The sequence below is a fragment of the Schistocerca gregaria genome, chromosome 5, assembly GCF_023897955.1.
Source record: "Schistocerca gregaria isolate iqSchGreg1 chromosome 5, iqSchGreg1.2, whole genome shotgun sequence".
NCBI classification, from domain to species: Eukaryota; Metazoa; Arthropoda; class Insecta; order Orthoptera; family Acrididae; genus Schistocerca; species Schistocerca gregaria.
Genome location: NC_064924.1, coordinates 520,098,394 through 520,121,752, shown reverse-complemented (window position 1 = coordinate 520,121,752; position 23,359 = coordinate 520,098,394). Strand labels below are relative to the sequence as shown.

The 23,359-nt window shown below is 38.8% G+C and overlaps 1 protein-coding gene across 7 annotated transcripts in view; it reads right to left on the bottom strand.

Annotated features, from left to right (window-relative positions):
* LOC126272763 (methyltransferase-like protein 25B) overlaps positions 1–18,557 on the bottom strand; it is a 96,551-nt gene extending 77,994 nt beyond the window's left edge. Inside the window, exons 1-6 of one of the 7 annotated variants that reach the window (XR_007549260.1) lie at positions 14,503–16,312; positions 14,294–14,422; positions 14,081–14,196; positions 13,677–13,962; positions 13,411–13,559; positions 7,075–7,204 (exon numbers count right to left, since the gene is read on the bottom strand). Coding sequence is in view for 6 of the 7 variants with exons in the window: in XM_049975882.1 (XP_049831839.1) it covers positions 7,075–7,204; positions 13,411–13,559; positions 13,677–13,962; positions 14,081–14,196; positions 14,294–14,422; positions 14,503–14,634 (942 nt within the window). In the remaining variant the exon portion in view is untranslated. Of the gene's footprint in view, positions 1–7,074; positions 7,205–13,410; positions 13,560–13,676; positions 13,963–14,080; positions 14,197–14,293; positions 14,423–14,502; positions 16,313–17,334 lie in introns of those variants that run through there. The other 6 variants (XM_049975883.1, XM_049975885.1, XM_049975884.1 and 3 more) reach the window with 6 other exon arrangements.
* Positions 18,558–23,359: the final 4,802 nt, after the last annotated feature.

Here is a 23,359-nt window from a genome sequence, read left to right as displayed (position 1 = left end):
CGTGAAGGATAAACTAGGAATATGGACACCTGCAGTATACAGCATCATCTGTGATTGTGGCAAGCAATACATCAACCAGACACAGTGATGTGTATCCCAGTGCTGCTCACAGCATATAAGAAGTATTCACATAGGCCAAACGGAGAAATCTGCAGTGGCAGAATACCAAGGTGTATACATGGACAAGGAAAAAAATTTCCCAGATTTCTCGATTAAAAATACACTTTCTCCCAGATGAAAATAAACTTTTTCTGTGTTAAGTGACAGTATACTTTTCATCAAACAGTAAAATTCATCAAGCCTTTCAATGGTTATGGTTTTAACACTGGTGTAAATTTCCCCGGCACTTTAGAAAACGAAACTCAGGAAAAGTACACGCTTTGGAAAGATGTCTGATGTGCAGCAACGTGTACACTGTATATTTTCATATTACGGAAGTAAATTCGAATTCCAACAAATACTTTACTTTCCGAAGCACTGAAATCAAGGTTGTGATGAGCTTTTGTAAGCTTGTCATAGCTCATGTCACGTGATCTCGCCATCCGATGACAGCGGATATTCAGAATATACCTTGATGCAATAATTTACCAACAGCCGTATGTATTGTAGAAATTTATTTTATTTTATGAACTTCTATGTGCTAGCAGTTTCGGCATTACATTGATGCCATCTTCAGGCCCCACTCTTCATAGTCGTAAAATCGATATACATGGAAGGAGCCATATAACTGGATCTGTGAATCAAATCGTCCTGCAACAGCTCTTGGTGGCCAGGCGACACAGACTGAGGACAGAGAATAGGACATGTGATGCAGTCAGCCAACAGCAACATCACTGTTAAGTAGCGCGAACACACAGATAGGAAAAGGTAATGGTTTAAATTAATATACATAGTGTTGCTACAAAAAAAGAAAAGTTTTTCACGTGTAATATAGACTCAAAGATTAATAAGCTGCAAGAGAAGCTAAGCTTTCACATATAATGTTGATCTTTTTTGCACTTGTTACACTTTAAAATACATCACACAATTTTGCCAGTAAAATTTTTAACAATGACATAAATGTCTGAACTTTTGGGCTAGAAATTATTCTAAATGGTCATCGTCATAGAGTTGATTTTTAAATGAGAGTCGAATGCTCTGTGATTTAAGATATTCATCATATATTCTCGCTCATAATTCATCTTGCGTAAAAGGAAATTTACTTTGAAAATAACGCCTTTGAAACAACCATTTGCAATATTTTCCCGCAACCTGTTAGAAATAGGTTCATTTCAGCAGTTGCCAGAGATCGCGAAATAACAGACATCACTGCGCTTGCGCAGCTACGATGACGCAGGAAGCTCGTATTTTCTTACATGTAAGACGTTAAAAGATCTTACATTATGTCACAAAAGAAACAAGACATTAGAGGATACTCCAAGAGCGTTGGAATTTCATGAAACATACTAAAATAGATAATTCGGCTTGAAGTTCACATTCGTATGTCCAGATTTGGACGTCAATTTTCTTGTAATACCAGTACGTTATTATCTTATGTTTGGTTCTTTATTATAGTATAATGCCATACGTGCTATAAGATGAAAAAATGCACCTGAAATTGAGCGAACAGTTGAAACTAGCCAATAGTATGGAATTAAATATTTCATTTCAAATAAATTGACTGCCTCAGCAGAAAAGATTAATAAAAGCCAAATTCTTTAGAGAACCGACAAAAATAACTTCATTGTTCTGCAAGGAGATTAATGCTTGACTGTCAAAAAGGAGGGAATAAAATAAAATCTGAAACTTAATAACATATTTTAGCCTTCCGTAATTATGTGAATGTATTTTAATTCACCTGATAGCTCCCGGCCACAGAAATCGGTTTTGTTTTCATTTGACATGAGAGCAATAAACGAAGATGAAACAGCAAAAAATCACTAAACCAAACCCACCTTCCCACAACAACTCAGACTGCTCTGTACATCAGCCTCGGATCTACGATATTTCCAAACCGGGGCAATACTAGACAGTGGCGCTCCTCCTCCCTAGAGCGTTTGATGTAGTACGGCAAAAATTTACATAATCTTTCTGAATAGTCTAATACAAAAAAAGTGCGTTTGAGGAAATGTGAGACATTTTATTTGGTCTTAAGTGTGCCAAAGTGTAGTGCCATGCCTCGTTCTTCTACCACACGTCACTGTATTTCGCTCTGTGGAATTCAAACGTTTAATACTTTGTAATGGGTACCACAAACTATATTCAGGACAGTTGAAATTAAAATGTCCTATGGTGCCCATTCTGCTCCCAGTCGGCCACTCTGACATCCTGCCCCTCTTAAAACAAACTTGCAATTAATACTGGATGGAATTATTTGTAACCAGGAAGACAAGAACCCTTCAGAAAATTTGCACTCTTTTCTGCCTATTAGCTAATAACTTGCTGTTTTGTGTGATATTAAATATAGGATGCATAAAACCGGTAAAGACAAGAAACAAGCACGACAGTTCACATTTCTTCAATTCTTAGGTCCTAGCATTTTTTCCCTCTAACCTTGCAACAGCTTTACATGGCGTTCTTTCCTTTCTGCAAAAGAATTTATTACCTCATCAAAGTCCGTCAAACAGGAAAACTCAATGTCGTTGCTCAATACTGGAAAAGCTGTTGATAAAAATAGTACCCAAGACTGGTATGGTTTCTTGATCTGATTACACATATTTTGTCAGTGTCTGCCAGATAAAACTAAATAGGCCTGCGTAATATTGCAGCAATTATAACACACACCAAATAAACGAGACTGTTTTGGTACAAATAGTCATTTTTATAATACAACAGAATATAATTCACGAAGTACCAATGTCAAATGCCTATTAGGCCTACTAGAAGCAAAAAGTTTTATGTTAGGAAATAGTTTCACATTTCATTCATACTCTCTAGCTTCTAAAGCATGAGATCGAAAAGTGGTAGTATGAAATTTTTATATAAATTTGGAATTGTCATATTCTTCCACAATTTGTGTGATGTCGCTATTTCTTCTCCTCCCTCATTCTAACAAACAATCTTGTCATTACTGATTCTGTAACTATTACTGCCAGTGTTAAAGCATATTCTTCACTTAATTTCCCTAACCAAGCCACAATCACTGGTTTAGTTAGCCCGCGGTTATTCTCCGGTTAGGACTGTGACTGCTGTGTTAGAATGTGGGTTGAGTTGGTATCCCTTCGCTCCCACCTTCAGACAGCGTTTGCTTCGATCACACAGCTTGAGGCTGTTGCCAATGGGCATCACTGTGGGGGTCTGGACGGAGGTTTGTTGGGGAGGGCCAGCTCGTCCCATGCATCTGCCGATCAGACTACAGCTGTGGCTGCCCTGGATACTGCTCACATTGAGGCTGACCCCTCACCCATCTGCAGGTGGTCGCTCATGTCGGCACCAATGATGTGTGTCGCTATTGATAGGAGGAAATCCTCTCTGGCTTCCGGCGGCTATCTGATTTGGTGAAGACTGCCAGTCTCGCTAGGGGGATGAAAGCAGAGCTCACCATTTGCAGCATCGTAAGCACGACTGACTGCAGACCTTTGGTACAGAGCCGAGTGGAGGGTCTGAATCAGAGGCTGAGACGGTTCTGCGACCATGTGGGCTGCAGATTCCTGTAGCGTGGACTGGGCATTTTTTTAGGTTAGATGGCCTTGGGCAAGTATAGAAAGGGCAACAGCCTCAAAGGGTGCGCGACAAAGTCAGGAGGACATGCGGGAACCAACCAGGAATTGGTATTGTAATTGTAAACTGTCAAAGCTGCATAGGTAAAGTACTGGAACTTCAAGCGCTGATAGAAAGCACCAAAGCTGAAATCATTATAGGTACGGAAAGCTGGCTGAAGCCAGAGATGAATTCTGCCGAAATTTTTACAAAGGCACAGACGGTGTGTAGAAAGGACAGATTGCATGCAACCAGTGGGGGCATGTTTGTCGCTGTTAGCAGTAGTTTATACTGTAGTGAAATAGAAGTGGATAGTTCCTGTGATTATGGGTGGAGGTTATGCTCAACAACCGAGCTAGGTTAATAATTGGCTCCTTTTACTGACCTCCCGACTCAGCAGCATTAGTGGCAGAAGAACTGAGAGAAAATCTGGAATATATTTCACATAAATTTCCTCAGCATGTTATAGTCTTAGGTGGAGATTACAATTTACCAGATATAGACTGGGACACTCAGATGTTTAGGATGGGTGGTAGGAACAGAGCATAGAGTGACATTATACTCAGTGCTCTATTTGAAAATTACCTCGAGCAATTATACAGAGAACCAACTCGTGGGGATAACATCTTGGACCCACTGATAACAAACAGACCTGGACTTTTCGACTCTGTAAGCGCAGAGCAGGGAATCAGTAATCATAAGGCCATTGCAGCATCCCTGAATATGGAAGTAAATAGGAATATAAAAAAAGGGAGGAAGGTTTATCTGTTTAGCAGGAGTAATAGGTGGCAGATTTCAGACTATCTAACAGATCAAAACGAAAATTTCTGTTCCTACACTGACAATGTTGTGTTTATGGAAAAAGTTCAAGGCAATCATAAAATGTGTTTTAGACAGGTACGTGCCGAGTAAAACTGAGAGGGACGGGAAAAACCCAACTGTGGTTCAACAACAAAGTTAGGAAAGTACTGCGAAAGCAAAGAGAGCTTCACTGCAAATTTAAACGCAGCCAAAATCTCTCAGACAAACAAAAGCTAAAAAATGTCAAAGTTAGCATAAGGAGGGCTATGCATGAAGTGCTCAGTGAATTTGAAAGTAAAATTCTATGTACCAACTTGACAGAAAATCCTAGGAAGTTCTTTTTAATTGGTAACGCACACAAAAGCAAGACATGCCGCGAGCAGCAACAGGTCGTAAACACTAATTATCAAAATGCGACAAACAATGCATGACACAGTACAATAATACATTTTCAGCTTAGAGTGACGTAAACACCTATAACAAAGAGAACGGTACTTATCAGTTCAAAGAAAAATAAGCAATCAATTCAAACCAGACGAAGCACGTGAAAAAGGAAGGGTACCCGTAAAAATACGGCGGAGCGCCTGACGCATAGCAATGGCTACTTGGTAAAGCTTAACTGCTAAGCTTACAGCTCGAACCAAACTACTGTAGCTGTATCGTCATTCATTCAACCTAAATTGTGTCTCATATTAGAATGGACCAACATTGTTTTGATTCGGAGGTGCGGCCTAAAACTTTTCTCTCCCCTTGAATTTCGAGTCTCAAATTTGAGGTACGGCTTAGATTCAGGAATTTTTTTTTCCTTGATTTCGAGTCTCATTTTTCAGGTGCGGCTTAGATTCAAGTAAATACGGTACATCACGATAAACGAAAAGACTGATGACATGTTAGGTTATTCTGTTTACAGGAACAAGACACGTACTGACCTGTACCATAATGCCAATAGCTGCCACCATCCAGCACAATGCAAATCCATGCTCACCACTTTGGTGGGCACAGCACGAGACATAGGCAACAAGGAGAGTCTACCTTCCGAACTGCAGCACTTGAAAAAAATCTTTAATGAGAACAGCTATTCTGACAAACCAAGCAAGAAGAAGAGAGAAGACTTAAATAAGACACCAAGTGCTCGGCATTCCTTCTGTACACTGGGCAGCACACGGCAAAAACCGCCAGGATATTAGAAAAGAGCAACATTGAAACCATCTTTTGCTCATCAGCCAAAATCAGGAATATGCTGGGCTGAGTGAAGCATAAACTTGGAACACAGACACCTGGAGTCTACAGCATCAGCTGGGAGTGTGGCAAACAATATGTCCACCATATGCAGCAATGTAGATTGCCGCACTGCTTAGAACATGTAAGGAGCCTTCACCTAGGTCAAACAGAGAACTCACTGTGGCAGAACACAGTCTCAATGAAAACCGTATGTTTGATTTTGAACAAAGAAAGCGGCTGTGCAGAACAAATGGGTTCTGGGATTCTATCCTTAAAGACACTGTGGAGATATGAGTCTAAGACAGCCTTGTCCTCTAAGATAATGGTTTTCATTTTAGCACCACACAGAATGCAGTAATAACAAAAATATGACCACAACCCTCCAATATGAAATCAGCGAAGACAACAGATTTTATATTGCCTGGACCTGCCAGCATGCAGGAAGCCCACACTACAAACTACAATCGACTTCGACTCCCCCCCCCCCCCCCCCCAACATGGTTCGCAACACCCCTTCCCCCTTCAGGAGGTGTGACTGGTGCTGCCAACCCAGATGAGGCACAGGACCCTGCAGTCCATTGGCTATAAAGATTCCAACAGGACACAAGCCCAACACTTCACATGGAGATGAAAAGTAGGAATCTTGCTGAAATGTTACCACAGAACGATACCTTGACTTGGTTTATAACCCGAGAAGATTTCATCATTGGGCATGAAAACTATTGTGCAATCAGCTTGACATTTCATGCGTCCAAGAATCGAAGAATTGAAAGGAAAATGAGGATCTGTTAGATAACGAGCAGTTTGGCTTTAGGAATGGTGAAGGCACCACAGAGGCAGTTCAGACTTTGCTATGTTTTTCAGTATAGAAAGTACAGACTTTGCTATGTTTTTCAGTAAAGAAAGTAGAGGGTAAAAACTGTAGGGGGAAGACAGAGACTGAAATATATTCAGCAAATAGTTGAGGATGTAACGTACCAAGTGTTACTCTGAAACAAAGAGGTTGGTGCAGGACGGAGATTAATGGTGGGCTGCATCAAACCAGTCAGAAGTCTGATTACTTACTTTCTTTCTCTCACTCTTTTTTCTTTATTACAGAAGTCAATGTTCGCACTACTTGTAATTTATTCTTAATTTTTTGTCTTCAAACCAGCACATATTAATTTATTAATTCCATATTTATGCATTTATTTTACCTAGGAATGGTACCCTCAGTTCTGAATTAATAAAGTAATACAAAATTCTCATGTTTGTTAATAACACTTGGCAGTGGTCCCTCAGTTCTGAATTAATGAAGTAATATAAAATTTCATATATATTAATAACACCTTTTCTATTATTTGCAAAACATAATGACGTTAAAAGTAACAATACCTTCATGAGTGAAAGGGCTGTGAATTGTGAATCAATGACAGCATTTATATGCACTGGTCGACATAACTTCTTCATTTCTTCGGCCGATAAGTATTTTGACAAGTACTTCTCTGTATCGTTATCTAAAATCCTGAAATTTAAGAATAAGCCAACTATGTGCAAGATACATCAAAATAACAAAATCATGGGATAAGGAATGGACCACTATTGAAAAATACTTTTAATGGAATCTAAATGGACAACAATAAATGAGTTTATAAATCAGAGAAGCACGAGAAACAATTTACAAGACATTATTATGTGACAAAGTAATGTATTCCTTCTTCTAAATGAGATCCACTGCTATGTGATGTGTTGGGTTTGAAATATATTTTGAGCATTCAAGGAAGAAAAGGAAGGACAATTAGGTCTTAAAGAGACCACTGAGCACAAGGTCATTAGAGACAGAGGACAGGCTCAAATTGGGGAAGGATGGGGAAGAAATCAAATTGTACCCATTCAAAGGATCCATCCTGGCTTTAAATGATTTCAAGCGAAACAATGGAAAACTTCAATCTGGGTGGGCAGATGACAACTTAAATGAAGATACTTTTGAATACAAGTTCAGTACCTCACCACTGTGCTGTTTCACTAAGTCTGTGTTTAAGGACTACATCTGGAATATAATAATATATATGAAAAGACTCACTAGTGTAGCTTTGCAATTTGCAATGAGATGTACACTTTACTGATACTGAATGTTAATTTTGCAAGGTTAAGGTAGCAGTAACTTAAAAATATATGCGAACAAACTGCTTAAATTTGCAGGATCATTAATATGAAAATGTAAAAGAAAAATATTGTATACAAAGTAAAAATTTGCTGTTTGTATTTTGATGATCATAAAGTGCATCAAAAGAAAATTCTTACAGGTAAGTTGGATCTGCAGTCCACTGTCTGTCTGTGGATGAATGACTTCCTCTGTCATCATCATCAGGAGTTATCTGTAGGCCATATGGTACTTTAGTTAGTTTGCCAAAAAATCTCAAAGTCATTCCATATGGTATCACTGATTGTATCAGTCTATGAAGGAAGAACATTGTTAGCTATTTTGATTTTGTTTATGGTACTATGCTTATTTCCTGTTGCTTTATATCTTTGTTCCCCATTTTCCAATAAAGACTGTGACTGTCTGCTATCACTATACATAAATCTGTCTTTCTTCTGGATTAGTACTTGCTTTTTAATATTGAGTTGAGAGCACAAAAGTTTAAGCTAATGAATCAGTTACTGTAATGCAGCACAGTATCCCAATGACAAAAAATAATCTCACTGCCCAAGCAGCACAATATGCTGGTGCACAAATGATCAGCCTGAAAAAGATGATTCAATAGTCTGTGTCAGATAAGCTGGATCTTCAGTCCACTGTCTGTCTGTGGATGAATGTCTTCTTCCGTCATCATCATCAGGAGTTATCTGTAGGCCGTATGGTACTTTAGTTAGTTTGCCAAAGTCATGAAGATGTCACGAAGTCATGGAACTACCATATGGTATCACTGATTGTATCAGTCTATGAAGGAAGAACATTGTTAGCAATGTTGATTTTGTTTATGGTATTATGCTTATTTCCTTAGAGACTTTCAGCATCAAGCACCACTTCTATGCACCACTAAGGGTACAGCTACTGTCCCAGTTAACATTATTGGTGTTCATTCCAATCTCAATAGCTTCCTTAATGACAGAATCCCAGCAGATGGTGATTAAGAAGACTAGCCTATCAATTGCTAAAGCAAGAATATGACATAAACAATGTGAAGTGGATGTTAATGCCCACTGTTTATATAATTGCTACATCTTTCTATCTGTGACCACCTCACCTTTCAATGGAATGGGCCGATTTGGCCACAGCAGTCCATCAAACAGCTAATCTCAGCAAAACTACAGTGAAACAAACAAATAAATTAGAGCAAACTGCACAATAACAACTGTGAGTGTTGCCTAACAAGATACTACAGACAGAAATCAACTTGTTAAACATGAATCTTGACAAATGAGCTATCTTTGGACTGAATAGAGGTGTCACCTTTGGTCATGCACCACAGACACAACATATTGTGGACATCAACAGTTGAGCGAAATAGGCAGTATGGTGCCTCAAACAAGATGTTGCAACTGAGGTAAGGATTGCTAAAAGTCACATATTACTATCAGACAAACCACCGTAGTCAAATATTAGCAAAGCACAGAGAAAAAAAGAGAACATGAAGATTCTCGTAATCACTGAAATAACAGTAAAGAATGAATAACTAATAGTTATCCATTTTGTCTACATATTTGGTATATCAAGTATCCTGTAATGTAGAGAAGCAATACTTTCTCTGGATTACTACCAAAAATGTTCATTGCACATGGAAGTTATTCAGCTATACAAAAATTAAGAAGAAATCTACTGTAGCACGAAACTGTCAAATAAATTTAATATTTATTGGAATATTTCTCAAACGATGGATGAGAACCTGAACATCAGTGGAAAAATTTGTTGTATGAACACATTCCCATAGTAGTTGTAGCAGAAGAAAGTTTCACATGCCGAAATTCCCTGAAAATCAGCTACATTTATAAGTGTCAATTGGATCACACAGAACTTATCAAAATCATAATACTGCCCCAGAAAGATGGAGGAACACACACTGATGTGCCAAAAATTATGACCACCTGCTTAATAAAGTGATGGTCCATATTCACAGTGAATTACAGCATTGCATGTATTCAACAAACTTGTAGATTTCCAGAGATGTGTTCCACCAGGTCACACAATTCCTGCAAATTGTGCTGAAAGTTTATGGGTGTAGAGCTGGTGCCTGAAAGTGTCCCATATATGTGCCATTGGGTTCACATAAGCCAAAGATGTTGGCCAAGACATCAATGTGAGTTCACTATCATGCACTTCAAATCACTGTAGCACATTTCTTGTCTTGTGATATGGGCAGTTATCCTGTTGGAAGATGCCATCACCAGCAGTGAAGACATCAAACATGAAGGATTGGAGGTATCTGCAATAAAGTTCACATAGTTCACAGCTGTTACGCTGCTTTCAACTAACACCACAGGTCCAGGAAGCACAAGTAAATACCACTGCCCCACTGGTCAGTATCAGTGGCGTGGTGCATGTCTCAAACAGCCACATTCATCAAGATGATGCAGTATCTGGACAAGATCATCAGCCCAGTGTAACAAGAAATATTACTCACACAACCAGGCACGTTTTCACAGATCCACAGTCAATCATGATGATCCTGTGGCCACTGCAATTGCAACTGATGATGTTGTTGGACCAACATGGGAAAGTAGAATCTGTCTGCCGCTGAGCCTCAACTATATGTGCTGACTGTTGTGTTCAAAAATACTTGTACCTGAAACAGTATTACACTCTGTTATCAGATCTGCTACAAATCTTATCCTGCTTTACAGAGAGGGTAAGACTCCGGAAGTCCCACACTCTGTCACCTACTCATGGTTTCACCATTCTTCAATCACTTTCTGTAGGGGCTCATGACACTTAGCACATGAACAGAGTCAATTTTTTTCACATCTTTATTCCCAGGAAAAATAGTATAACAATTTTCCCTTTGTCAAAGTCCTTACGTCAGTAAATTTTCCCATTTGTGGCCTGTTTTGACACTAGCATCTTCATTCATCTCTGCTTTGCTTATAAGCTTTCTGTAATGTGTTATATGCCTGCAATGCCACTAGGCTGCATTCAGTCTCACAGTGGGCATGGTTCACAATGTTTTGGTTCGTCACTGAATTTAAGGGACAGAAAACTCTAATGAACCTAAAATATTTATCACTGACACATCAAACTGTCACTCACACATGTTGTGTGGGCCCAGTGGTTCCATGCAAGATTATCACATTAATAAACAAGGGTTTTCTACGGCCATCTGTGAAAAAGAGGGAAAATATTTATAAGAAGGCTGCTGGTCTGTCTTTGGTAAGAATTACGGCTTATGTATGTGGATGGACAAATATAAATCTTGCACAAGAATCACTTGGCTATGCACTCCTTCCCACAAAAGGTCACTAACATAGGAAGGCTGACTACAAAAATATGTCTAATGTGCAATTTGTCCTCCAGAATATGCCACAAAAGTGCAATTAAAATAAGATCATGGGAATGAGAGAGCAACACAAGGTGGTGTACTTTGTTACTGTGTTTATTAAACCAGTCTCAAACAATTCAAGACAAGTTGTTGGGAGCTTGATGGTCTGCTGTGTTACATGAGGATGGTTTCCCAGAATATTGTCATTATGCTCTGATATAACATGTAGATTCAAGAAATGAACTGTGTTCAGCCTATAGAGAAATATTGCACCCCACAGCAACAAGTTTCACAGCACAATACCCACATTCAGCATGACAGGTTTCTGCCAGTATTCTTCAAACTGGTCAGGAATAATGTGAAGAACAAGTTGTCCAAGCAACTGGCATTCTCCCATCACTGTCTCATGTATGTACAACTATGACACCTATTTAGTCATTTCAAAGCATTGCATGATGTGATTAATCCTTCTGAAATTTGGACGATACAGCTTCCTGTAGTTGTGTCTCCTTTTCAAATGTTACCTGGGATGCTGCTTTAATGAGTTAACTGGCCATAATCCACTTCAGAGCCCTTCTGTCACAATTAGACTCTTGTAGCTTTTGATGATGTTTTTCCTTTTTTGATGGAGGCTGTCTTTATAGTCCACATGGTACTTTTCCCGAAACCAATAATGGTCACCATTTTCATTACTCAGGCTCGGGCAAGATGAGTTTCAACATCCATGCCTGTTTTGAAGTCTGAGAGGTTGCCATAATGCAGTTTCACAACATAATTCACATACAACTGCTATCACTCCAACTAATAGACTGATGTATGAACATCCTCCCCTGCTATGTGGAACATTTCAAAATTCCCATCAGCTGTATGTGAGAAGTTTTCTTTGAATACTGTTATCACACAGACTTCCATACAGGTTGGTGCATACTGAATCTACCAAATCATAAGTGAAACACTGTGACTTCAAGGAGAGACTTAATATTATTATGAAATACAGGAACATAAACTGGCACTTACTGTATTATGTAAAACATACTGGTAGGACTCACTAAACCTTGACAATCACTTCGCCCTAAATATCTTTATCTGTATGGACGCACTGCTGAAGATGTCGTGGGTAGGCTTCCACAACATGTCTTAACATAGCCCATTGAATGGTGCTTATTTCATAGTAGAGGGCAATCTTAGATTTGTCAGCCGTCTTGAAACAACTGGCAAAGACTCTTTCCTTCGGCTAACGTGAGAGGAAATAATCGGGAGATGTTAAATCTGGGAAATGGAATGGGTACATCACAGTGTCAAAGCAATAAATCATACCATTTTGAAATGTTTGTCGAAGTATAGCCAAACTTTGGTGTGCTGCATGAACCTAGAACTGACACGTGGAAACCATATGTTATTCAGGAATCCACTTGCCTGCAGTTCTGGAATGAGGAAATTCGATAACATTTTGCAGTAGCATTTGGCATTCATTGTTACAACATGTACGGCATCATTCTTTTTAAAATATACAGAAATCAAAAAGGCTGCTTCACCAGACATCAGCAGTTGCTGGAGAAACAATGTTTCTCAATAAATCAGTGCAAGTCAGTCAGTGCAGTTGGTGAGTCAATTTTGTCTAGCAATGTCTCTCAACGTTTGAACCACTTGGAGTTTGTATAAATGAAACATCAAGTCATCAAATACGTGGCCCAATGAACATTGGGATGGGGTGTTTGTAAATTTCACTATGCTAAATGGTAGAGTATTCGAGTGACATACACACTCATTTTAGGTTCCCACATGTTCAATCACTTCTTCCACAATCTGGTGACTGACCGTCCTAAACACTACCAGTTGCCCTCCACTGTCTCACCCACCTGAGAATACTGTTCCTCTCAGGTAATGCCGCATGGCTATCATTACTGTTCTGTCACAGTGCTGTTGAAACTCCATGACAAAACTAGTTCGGGTAATGGTTCCCATCATTGTAATTTGTGTCAACACAGGCCACTGCTCCAAGCCACACACAATTTTATGATTTTCTCCTATTCAGCAATGTAAACATTTGAGGCATATGACACACATTTGGTCAGGGTTGCCAACTGCAAATGGTAGATGCAGTACACTAAACCATGACATACTTTGACCAAATCCTATCTGTAGTTTATCATTATGTTTCAAAATTAAACAGCCAAGTGAAAGTTGGGAACATACTGCCACCTCCCCTGTTCTTTATCTTTCTCCCTTACCCTTGTACAGGGAAAAAACCAACCTTGCTTGTTCCAGAAGGTTACCTTGAGCTTCTATACAGCACACCTGAAGCCCATATTTGTATGCCAGCATTCGTGACAAATGTCCCAGTCCTGATCCGACGTCCACAATCAACTTCACATCACAATGTTCAGCTGCTTGCGCAGTTACCTGTCGACAGGAGATGAAGGTAGAATATATTAAAACATGCAAAGTTTAGAGCCATGTAACCCATAAACTAACTTTAACGCAATATGAATATTGTGTGCATCACAATTCAGTCATTACCTTTGCCATCGAATTTATTTCATACTGCTTTTTTGGTTTGACATGTCTTGTCAAGACTTTATCTACTTTAGAAATTAGATGTTCTCCTGATGTTTCATTAACTTTGGCTATAGGTGCTAAAACAGATGGTACTTTTATTTCAGTTCTATGTTCATGGCAATTCTTTCCGTGACAGTGTGACACAAGATGTGCTTGAAAGCTTTCTGCCACTTGTTTCCTTGACAGTGGCAGTTTCACTAACAAGTACCTTAACGTCAATAAGCTAAGTGGCCAGGGTCTCTTGGACCTGTAAGTGATCAAAACACAACATTCTTTAATAGACAGTATCAAAAACATCAACACAAGAATGACAGGGTACAGACAATAGCATGCAAAATAAATTTGATACCATTCTGTTCACTAACCTCAGCTCATTGGTTTGATTATTTATTAGTGAACTGAGTTCTTGAGGATCAACATCTTTAAAAGTATTTTGCCAAGATGGTGGCAGTTTTTGCCAGTGCTTGTCTACATAATAGTCCTGGGAAGACATAAGCAATTTAACACACATATATATATGAAAATACTGCTCTTCAAACTGTAATGATAATACTCCAGTAGTACTCATAATATGTTACCAGGACATATGAATCCAAAAGCCACGAATACATTTCAGTAATAGTAAGGGAAATATCAATTCTTTGTTGTAATCTACTGCATTCTTTGCAAGTCTCCATCGCAAGGCTCCAGTGTATTACCAAACTGTTCTAAAAAACAAATAATTTAGTCAGACATAACTATTTTTGTAGTTCATATGTAAGAACAAAGGTTTCTCGTTTAACTCAACTGTATGTGCCATGTATTTTTCTTTTCTATCTGGCAGTAGAGACTCACCTCTTTTCTTTCCTAAAGTGTAGAAAATGTTCATCACAACAAAGTCTAAGTAACTATCAATTAAGGCTATATACAGGGTGAACATTAATAAAACCAACAAACTGCAAGGATGGATTCCTAACTGGAAATGGAGGAAAAAAAGGTCCTATCAACATGTATATGGAAATCCATCACAGCCACAGCATGTGGACTAACAAATGAATGTTCCTCAGAATATTGAGGGGAACACTAGCACAAGCTCCAGACAAGTGGCCCACAAACATGGTGTCAGTCAAAGTACAATTTTATGTATCCCGCATGACCATCGCTACCAAAGAGGCCAATTTCAACATCTGTTGTGACATGAATGCAATGTCTGTTGTGACATGGATGCAATGCAGCTCTTTATTGTGTTCCGCGATGATTTGTTGTTGTTGCACAGGCACTGTCCATTTCTGAACAAATGTTCATTGGACCTTTTTCCTCCATTTCTTGTCAGGAAACCGCCCCTGCAATTTATCAGTTTTATTAATGTTCACCCTGTATGAGTGTCTGTTGCATAACAGCCCAGCTTCTTATTAAAAATGTATACAACAGCCATGAGTTCCCTAACAATTCAATGACACACATAACTCATCATAATTTGATAAATTTTGACTGATTTGACAGTAGCAAAACAATATATGTTTTTGGTCAGTGCTCATGATGACTATGTACAGTGATGACCGTAGCATCAATGCTGCACCAACACTGCAGAATCAACTACGTAGTGCAGCAGTTGAAACAGAAATGTCGCAAGCACCAATCATGAAGTGACTGGAGAGATGCCACACCAAATGCGGCATGTTCAAACTGTGACAGCTATAGACACGAAGAACTTGCAAGGACAACAACGAATCAGCATGACAGAGGGAGGATTCGACCGCTATGTATCAATGCAAACCAACACGCCATAGAGTCTCATCTCAACAAAATGTAAGTGTTTGCAGTACCAACTTGTAGGCAGCTAATGACATAGGTTATATTTTGTTAGTTTCAGAAAGTAAGGACAAGTATGTACACAGGCTGCACCTTACGGCTCTTAGTAAGCTTATTAGGCATAACTGTAAGTCATTATTCAAACACATAATTAACATTACAGCCAAATGAAAGTTGGAGCTATGTCATGGCTAACCACAAATGCCCTTGTCCAAAATTCTTCTTTAAACAAAGAAACTTTGAAGGCCTACAGTCCGTAGCCCTTTGTTACCAAACACGGCATCATTAGCAATGCAAAAATCAATATAAGAGTTTAACTTGCAAGGCATATTTATTAAAATGTGAACACTTTCAATCATCACATGATCATCTTCAGGCCTATAACCATACTGGTGTATAGTGGCTACACATAGAGCAGGAACTGCTGAATGACGATAGTCAACTGCTCAGAAACATCAATAATGAAGGAAGGATTGTTAACTGAAATAACATGTGATGCAGTAGCAGTCAGGTGATTCAGTAAACGCAGAAATATGAATGACAAAGAGGTAAAAAAGCCATTACCAGTTCTTTCTTTTTTTTTGCATTCAGATACTACTAACACCTACAACACTTTGTTTATATTAACAGAGTTCATCATCCAGTAGAAGTCTATTTACCATCCATCTCATAATGCTCTAACTGACTGAGATTTGAATATAGCAGCAAATAGTGCTTAAGTACGACCTGATATGGGCTTTGCAGAGGATCGCAGTACCAAAATCAAATTTTGTCCAGTAAATAAGGAAATTAAGAGAATTAATCTCTTTGTAAGCTTACCTTCCAAGAAGGAGCAACTGCAGGTAAAAACAGAATTTATGCTAGTGTAGTCAATTTTCTCCCAAATCGAGACGGGAGGACAAATAATCCCCCCTCCCCCCCCCCCCAACTTGGAACATCCAGCTCTGCCACTCGTGGCCTATACAACCAGCTCATACCAAGGCACAAACAGCACAGATGACAGGAAAGAAAACTTTGAGGGCCACAATGCCAAAATCACCATCTTCCTATGTTGTACAGCACAATAATAGCAGCCTTTTGTAGCTTACCTAGGTCACAGAGCATGGTGGCCTAAATCATGTTATTTCCCACACCTATATAAGTTTAGTGGAGATCATGAGTGTACTGATGACTGAGATAGTGCTGTTCTGCTTTGACCAGTGATAATACAGTTGGCACGACTTTTAATGGAGGTTGTGTTGCCAAAATGAACTGTAACAAAGCTCGAAGTCTAAGTTAAACTAGATGAGAATGTTTGGTTGTGAGTTAGTCAAAGTTGTGGTGATAGGCTGTTGCACAGACAGAGTCGTAGTTCAGGCTGTAGGATGCCAATTTGATTGCAAGTTTTTGATGTCGATGAATGTCATATTTTTTGTGCATTCCCGAGCTACATTTATACCTCTGCTGTAGACCTCTAACTTCCAACTGATATCGGGTATTTTCACGTTTAACGTATGTCTGAAGACCATAAAAACAGGATAATCACCGCAAAAAAGAAAAAAAACCTTATTACGGTAAAAGATCCGAGAGATCATCAGTTTCCTTTCCGTTAATGTTTTCGTTTTGTTGGTGACAAGTCATTCTTTTACAGTAAGTCATTTCTTGAGTATCAAACGTCTTCCGTGTTAGGGGACGCCGTCGAATTAACTAAAGCGTTCGATACCACTTCGCCTACTCACAATACACTGTCGTCTTTCAACCAACCACGACCGCGTATTACGTTACAGATCTGAATATCTCTGCTGGTGCGTTATTTATTAATGCCAACATCAGCAATCATTTGACTTACGATCACATCAATAACGTTGACGAAGTTCAAGGTGTCATCACTAGGCTCCTCCATTTCACAGGAAACAGTCCTTAGAAAAACGATGATTATTCTTGATGAGCAGTGTTTACAACAATTACTGATGGGCTGTTACAGGTTCCATGACGCAAAAAACACAAACCCAGCGGCCAATACAATAATCACGAGAAACTTATCGTTGTCCCAGTACTTTCACAAACAAGTTAAACCTCTATCGAGTTCGCTATGTATGTGAAAGCTTGACATTTTCCAACACTGACTTGTAATAGCGAACTGCTTGGGTAGTCACTTCCAGACGTTCTCCATGTGATAATTCTATGCAGGGATAGAGTCATCACGTTAAAGCGGATTCTACAAAAAGCGTCTCAATATTGATATTATTATTATAAGCTCTGACATAACCCAATCTTCCTCCCTTGGCAACACAAGAAATATAAACTTAGTTTTCCTTCGATTGTAAGTGAAACATTTGTGATTATTCAACAACGTCCTAAATGTATTCCTACTGGTTGTAGGGACTGAAAGAAAAGCTTCCAACATTTAGAACAGTTTCACCATGCAACAGGTCACAACAAGGTGGAAATTACACAACGCGCTGATAATTTGCGGAAACAAGTTTCTTTAAAAAATATGTTTTCGTTCACAGACAACCATCATGTTTATCCGCACACCACTTCTACACTGAATGGAGTTGAGACGCGTCGTACCTAAGTAACACGCTACGCATCATTTCATGTAAAGTGTATTTTTTCTTTATTAAAATAGCGTAATAAACAGTGTTGAGATCGAATCTCCAAAGGCGGCAATAGCGTTCATATTTGTACCTTACGATAACAGTGTCATTACACATAAAAACTGTTGTCTTCAAACTCTGCTGAGATTTCGCATTTTCATTGTTGTCAAACAAATTCCTGCCTCAGGGTTGATCATCATACACGAAAAACAACAGCAACATCTCACTGTTTACTTTGTACTCAATTCAAAACAGCAACACAGCCTCTTTGGCTTTGGCATTCGCATCAGCCAGTAGAGATCACTGGCATCAGCAAATCAAACATATCACATCCACAATGAATTTCGACGAAAGATCTTGTTAAAATTTCGACAGCGGCATTGGCAGCGAAAGAAATGGGAGATGAAATTCCACTCGAAGTGGAACTGTTGTCACACTAAGTCATCCAGTACATTTGTCAAGTTTCGTGGTCGCATCGAGTCTTCTACATCTATCTTTGGCTTTGGCATTCGCATCAGCCAGTAGAGATCACTGGCATCAGCAAATCAAACATATCACATCCACAATGAATTTCGACGAAAGATCTTGCAAAAATTTCGACAGCGGCATTGGCAGCGAAAGAAATGGGAGATGAAATTCCACTCGAAGTGGAACTGTTGTCACACTAAGTCATCCAGTACATTTGTCAAGTTTCGTGGTCGCATCGAGTCTTCTACATCTATCTTCACCGCTGTGAAGTGCAAGTCAGAGGGTACGTCTCATTTAACCCTTAACTACTCTAGTGAAACGCTCATACACTAATACTCTAGTGGGGTCTCGGAGTACCCCAATAAGAAAAAACGAAACTGCAATTTAAGGAAATTGTATTTTGAATTGCACTTTTATCACTGAATTTTATAAACATATTAACATATTTGAGATATGATTACAAACAATTTTGGCACCCTGAAAATCTGTGGCTGGGGCAAACATGTTTTGAGCATTTTTCACGCAGTATTTAGGTTTTCTTGTCCACATTTCTTGCGCAAATGTAGCATCTTGCTTTCCTCATGGGTTCTGGCTCTGAAGTAAGAGGAGTACCACCAAGTTCACGAGAAAGGGGTCGGACATCTCGACGTTGTTTCATTAAGTTGTTTGGTGCACTGAAGCAAGACAGCAGCATTGGCTCCTACTATGTTTAGAATGGCAAAAAAACAGACATTGGCCATCTGCCTGATCGCCGTGATAACGAATAGTTGGCGCACATTTGGTCCAGTGCGTCCACTCCTCCTTTTGTGGCATTGTAATCAATGATCATTTCAGGTTTTTTCTGTTGAGTACAAATTTTCTGATCGTGATGCATAGATGAAAGCAACACAACAGCTCGACTTTTCTGAGGAACATAAGAACAAATTGTCTTTTCTTCGTTGTGCCCAAATAATGCAAATTCTACTGGGCGCTTTCTGTTTTGTTCGAATTCTTCTGGGATCTGTGGTTTACTTTGCTTTAGAGTGCCTAAGACAGTCAACTTTTTGGCTCCTAGTTGATCACAGAGTTCAAGTGACATGAACCAATTGTCTACTGTCACATGTCTATTACTTCCCTCAATTGGTGTTATTAATTTCAAAACATGCTGTGTTGGGATTGATAATGTACTTTTATTTGTCACTTTTCCTGTGTAAACAAATGCATTGCACCTACCACGAAAGGGTACTAACATTTCATCGATTGTCACGTACGCTCCTGGAGTATAATACTTTTGACATTTGTCTATAAAGAGTTCCCACAAATCTCTAATAGCTGTAAGTTTGTCATCAGCCTTCCTAGCATCTCTTGTAGCAGCACAATCGAATCGCAAACAAGACAAAATGAGCAAAAATCCCTGAACGCTCATAGTGGCTCGAAACACCAGTTCCATCATAGACAAAAAGTCTAATAACATTTTCGTGATTGGATTTCATTACTCCAGATAAATAAAGCAGACCCAGAAATACTCTCAGTTCCATTATATCTACCGGCTTTATGAACGCTGGTTTAGGAGCTCTGTATTTGTTTGCATTTCATGTATCTTCACATTTGTATGGGTGAGTATTAGTTGCAATAAATCTTCACTAATGAACAGTTCCCAAGCATATAATATGTCAGTTGAAACAATCGTTTTTGCTTCACGTTTACCACCTGGAAAATGAGTAACTATATTGTGAGCACGAGTACGAGTTGTAGGAGGCGCTACTTTTGACCACTTGTAGCAATGCTTTTTTCCAAAAAAAATATTTGTCAGCGGTAGGTCTAATACACTCCTCTTCATCTGATTCGCCACAACTACTTTCTGATGTATCTTCAGAGGTGGAATCATGATTACTTAGTATAAATTCATCCTCATCTGCTGTGGTTTACTCATCAGATCGCAAAAACGCAGGATCATTCACTGTTCTTTCTAAATCGTCATCTGTTAATGACTTCGATGATGCCATTCTGAAAAATAATGCATTCATACTCGCATAACCTTAACAATTAACGTTATCATGGAAAGTGTGCTGTTTTAGAAGTACTCTAAGATTTCAGTCGCGTAAAACACTAATTGAGATAGTCCAAAACAACTTACGTTAATACTCTGGTGGGGTATTCTGAGACCTCTTTTTCTTTATCTCACACAATAATACTGGAAACACCGCATTCAACACTCCGCGCTAAAAGGCGGCACTTCACTGAGGATTACCAAGAACACAGGTGCCATCTGTTGTTCTGTTCACGTACTACGTATTGTATTCTATCGTCTGGGGTTTCCCAGGACTCCACTAGAGCAATTGAGGGTTAACACGTTTACATGAGGCTCCACAAACCAGCTCAATGCTGCTTTTGGGTGGTTTGTGTAACACCTCAGAATCGATTGTGAAAATCCTCTTCTTGTCGTCGATTTTCCACTTCCGTACCCCATTTTTGCTCACATGTAAACGCAATCGGTTTTGAAACGTGCTTGAGCTGTAACGTCTCGTCTTCTTTCTAAAAAAATCGGCTAACGTTGATGGAGTGGCTTCTTGTATAATGAAGGATAAGTAGAAATATCACACAGAAGCCGTTTACGCCTTATGCAACTGAAGAGAAACAATGACCATGCTGATTAAATCATTTATTTATTTTCGTGTTCCACAGATCCTTGATGCGAATATATCGCTAGGATGTAGAACGTTTCAGATTATTACAATAATAACCATATGTAAATCGTCATGAGGTTTACAAACGAAATGACATGTAAATAGATACAAGAGGTTCAAGTGTTTAAGCAACAGAGATTATAGTAGTAATAACTATTACACAAACAAATCATCAGTCTTAAATTCTAATACATATAAAAAGCATTCTGGCATCAAATGATATGTCAGTGCTACATAGTCAGTTCTTATAGGAATGCTTAAAATTAAACACATTTTACTCAATGTTACATACTGTCAGAAAATTGCTGTAAAGAATAGAAAGAACTATTCAAAAACTAAAGTTTCAGTTGATTTTTGTATTTAGTCATATCCCCAATGACTGATTCAACACGAAATGGAAGTTTATTGTATACTTAATGCTTGAATAATATACTCCTTTCTGTACCATGCTGCAATCTTTTTGTCTTTGTGAAGGTCTTGTTTACTTCCTGAATCATGATCAAGATACTCAATGTTTGTTTTGTAAATTGTATGATTATTGTTAACAAAGGTCATTAGTGAAAACAGTAATGAGATGGCAAGATGAGGATCCCAAGCTGTTTGAATAAATTTGAACAAGAGCATCTGGGGCGCTCTCTAGCCATAATTCTGATGACTTTTCTATGCAATACAGACTTTATTTGGCTTGTGACTGGTTACCCCAAAATATGATGCCATATGTCATAAGTGAATGGAAATATCCTATGTATGCAGGCTACAAACAGATGACACTGAGCGAATGGCAAATGTTGCAAAATTCAGTCTTTTACATAGGTTGTTGATGTGAACTGACTAGTTTAGATTGTTGTTTATGTGTAATCCCATGAATTTAGAAGACTCAGCTCTCAATATTTCTTTGTCACCACATCTTATTTCAATATATTCCTGTTTTTATTTTCTGTTTGAAACTGAATGAGTTGAGCCTTGTGTGTCAGACCATTTGAAGTTAACTAACCCAGAGCTCCTTTGAATACAGTGGTCACAGTGTTCTTTATACTGCAGTTGGGTGTTTTATCAATCACAATGCTTATGTCATCATATCAGGATGACATGTAGTTCTAGTAGCAGCTTTATTCATCCATAGATCTCTTTTTACTAGGCTATAGGACACATCAAAGTATTTACAAGTTTAGACCAATTTAAAATAAGCTAATTCGTGTACACATATATTTACAGACTTCCAGTTAGAGACAATAATGAGATTTACTCCTGGGATACAATACTTTATTTACAAATAACTTATTAAATAATTTACTATCCACACTGTTCACTCAATCTCACTATCAGTCACAGCACACACTATTCACACATTATTTCATAACACTTCACACACACACACACACACACACACACACACACACACACACACACACACACACACACACACACACACACACACACAAGGAAAGGAAGGCAAAGGAACTAATGATAGCAGCTGCCTTGCGACTTTGTGGGGAATCAGCAGTAGCGAGTGAAAATGTGTGCCAGATGGGGTCTCGAAACCAGGATCTCCTGCTTACTAAGCAGTTGCGTTAACCACTGTGCCACCCAGACAGCTTTTTGTGTCATACAGACTGGCAGATCATTGATAAAGATGAGAAAAAGTAAGGGACCAACCACCGAACCCTGTGGCACTCCACGTTTTACTGTACCCCGGTCAGAGCAGGAAGGTGCCATTGTAGAACTGCTCAATACTACCTTCTGCCTTATGTCGTCTAGATATGACCCGAGCCACATCCATGCTTCACCAGTGAACCCATAGTGCTCATTCTTTGTAAGTAGAATTTTCTGAGCTACACAGTCGATTTCTTTAGACAGTTCACAGAAGATTCCACCTCATGACATTTTTTTTTTGTTTATCGATTCAATGAGTTGGTGGACAAATGAGAAATGGCGTGTTCAGTTGAAGTACCCTTTTGGAACCCAAACTGATTTGTATTAAGGATTTTATTTTTATTAAGATGATCCAGGATTCCCTTGAACATTACTTTCCCTAGAGTTTCGAAGCGACTTGTCAACAATGAAATTGACCAGTAGTTGGAAATGTCAGCTTCATCACATTTTATGACAGTGGTTTTTTACAATTATATATATGATACTA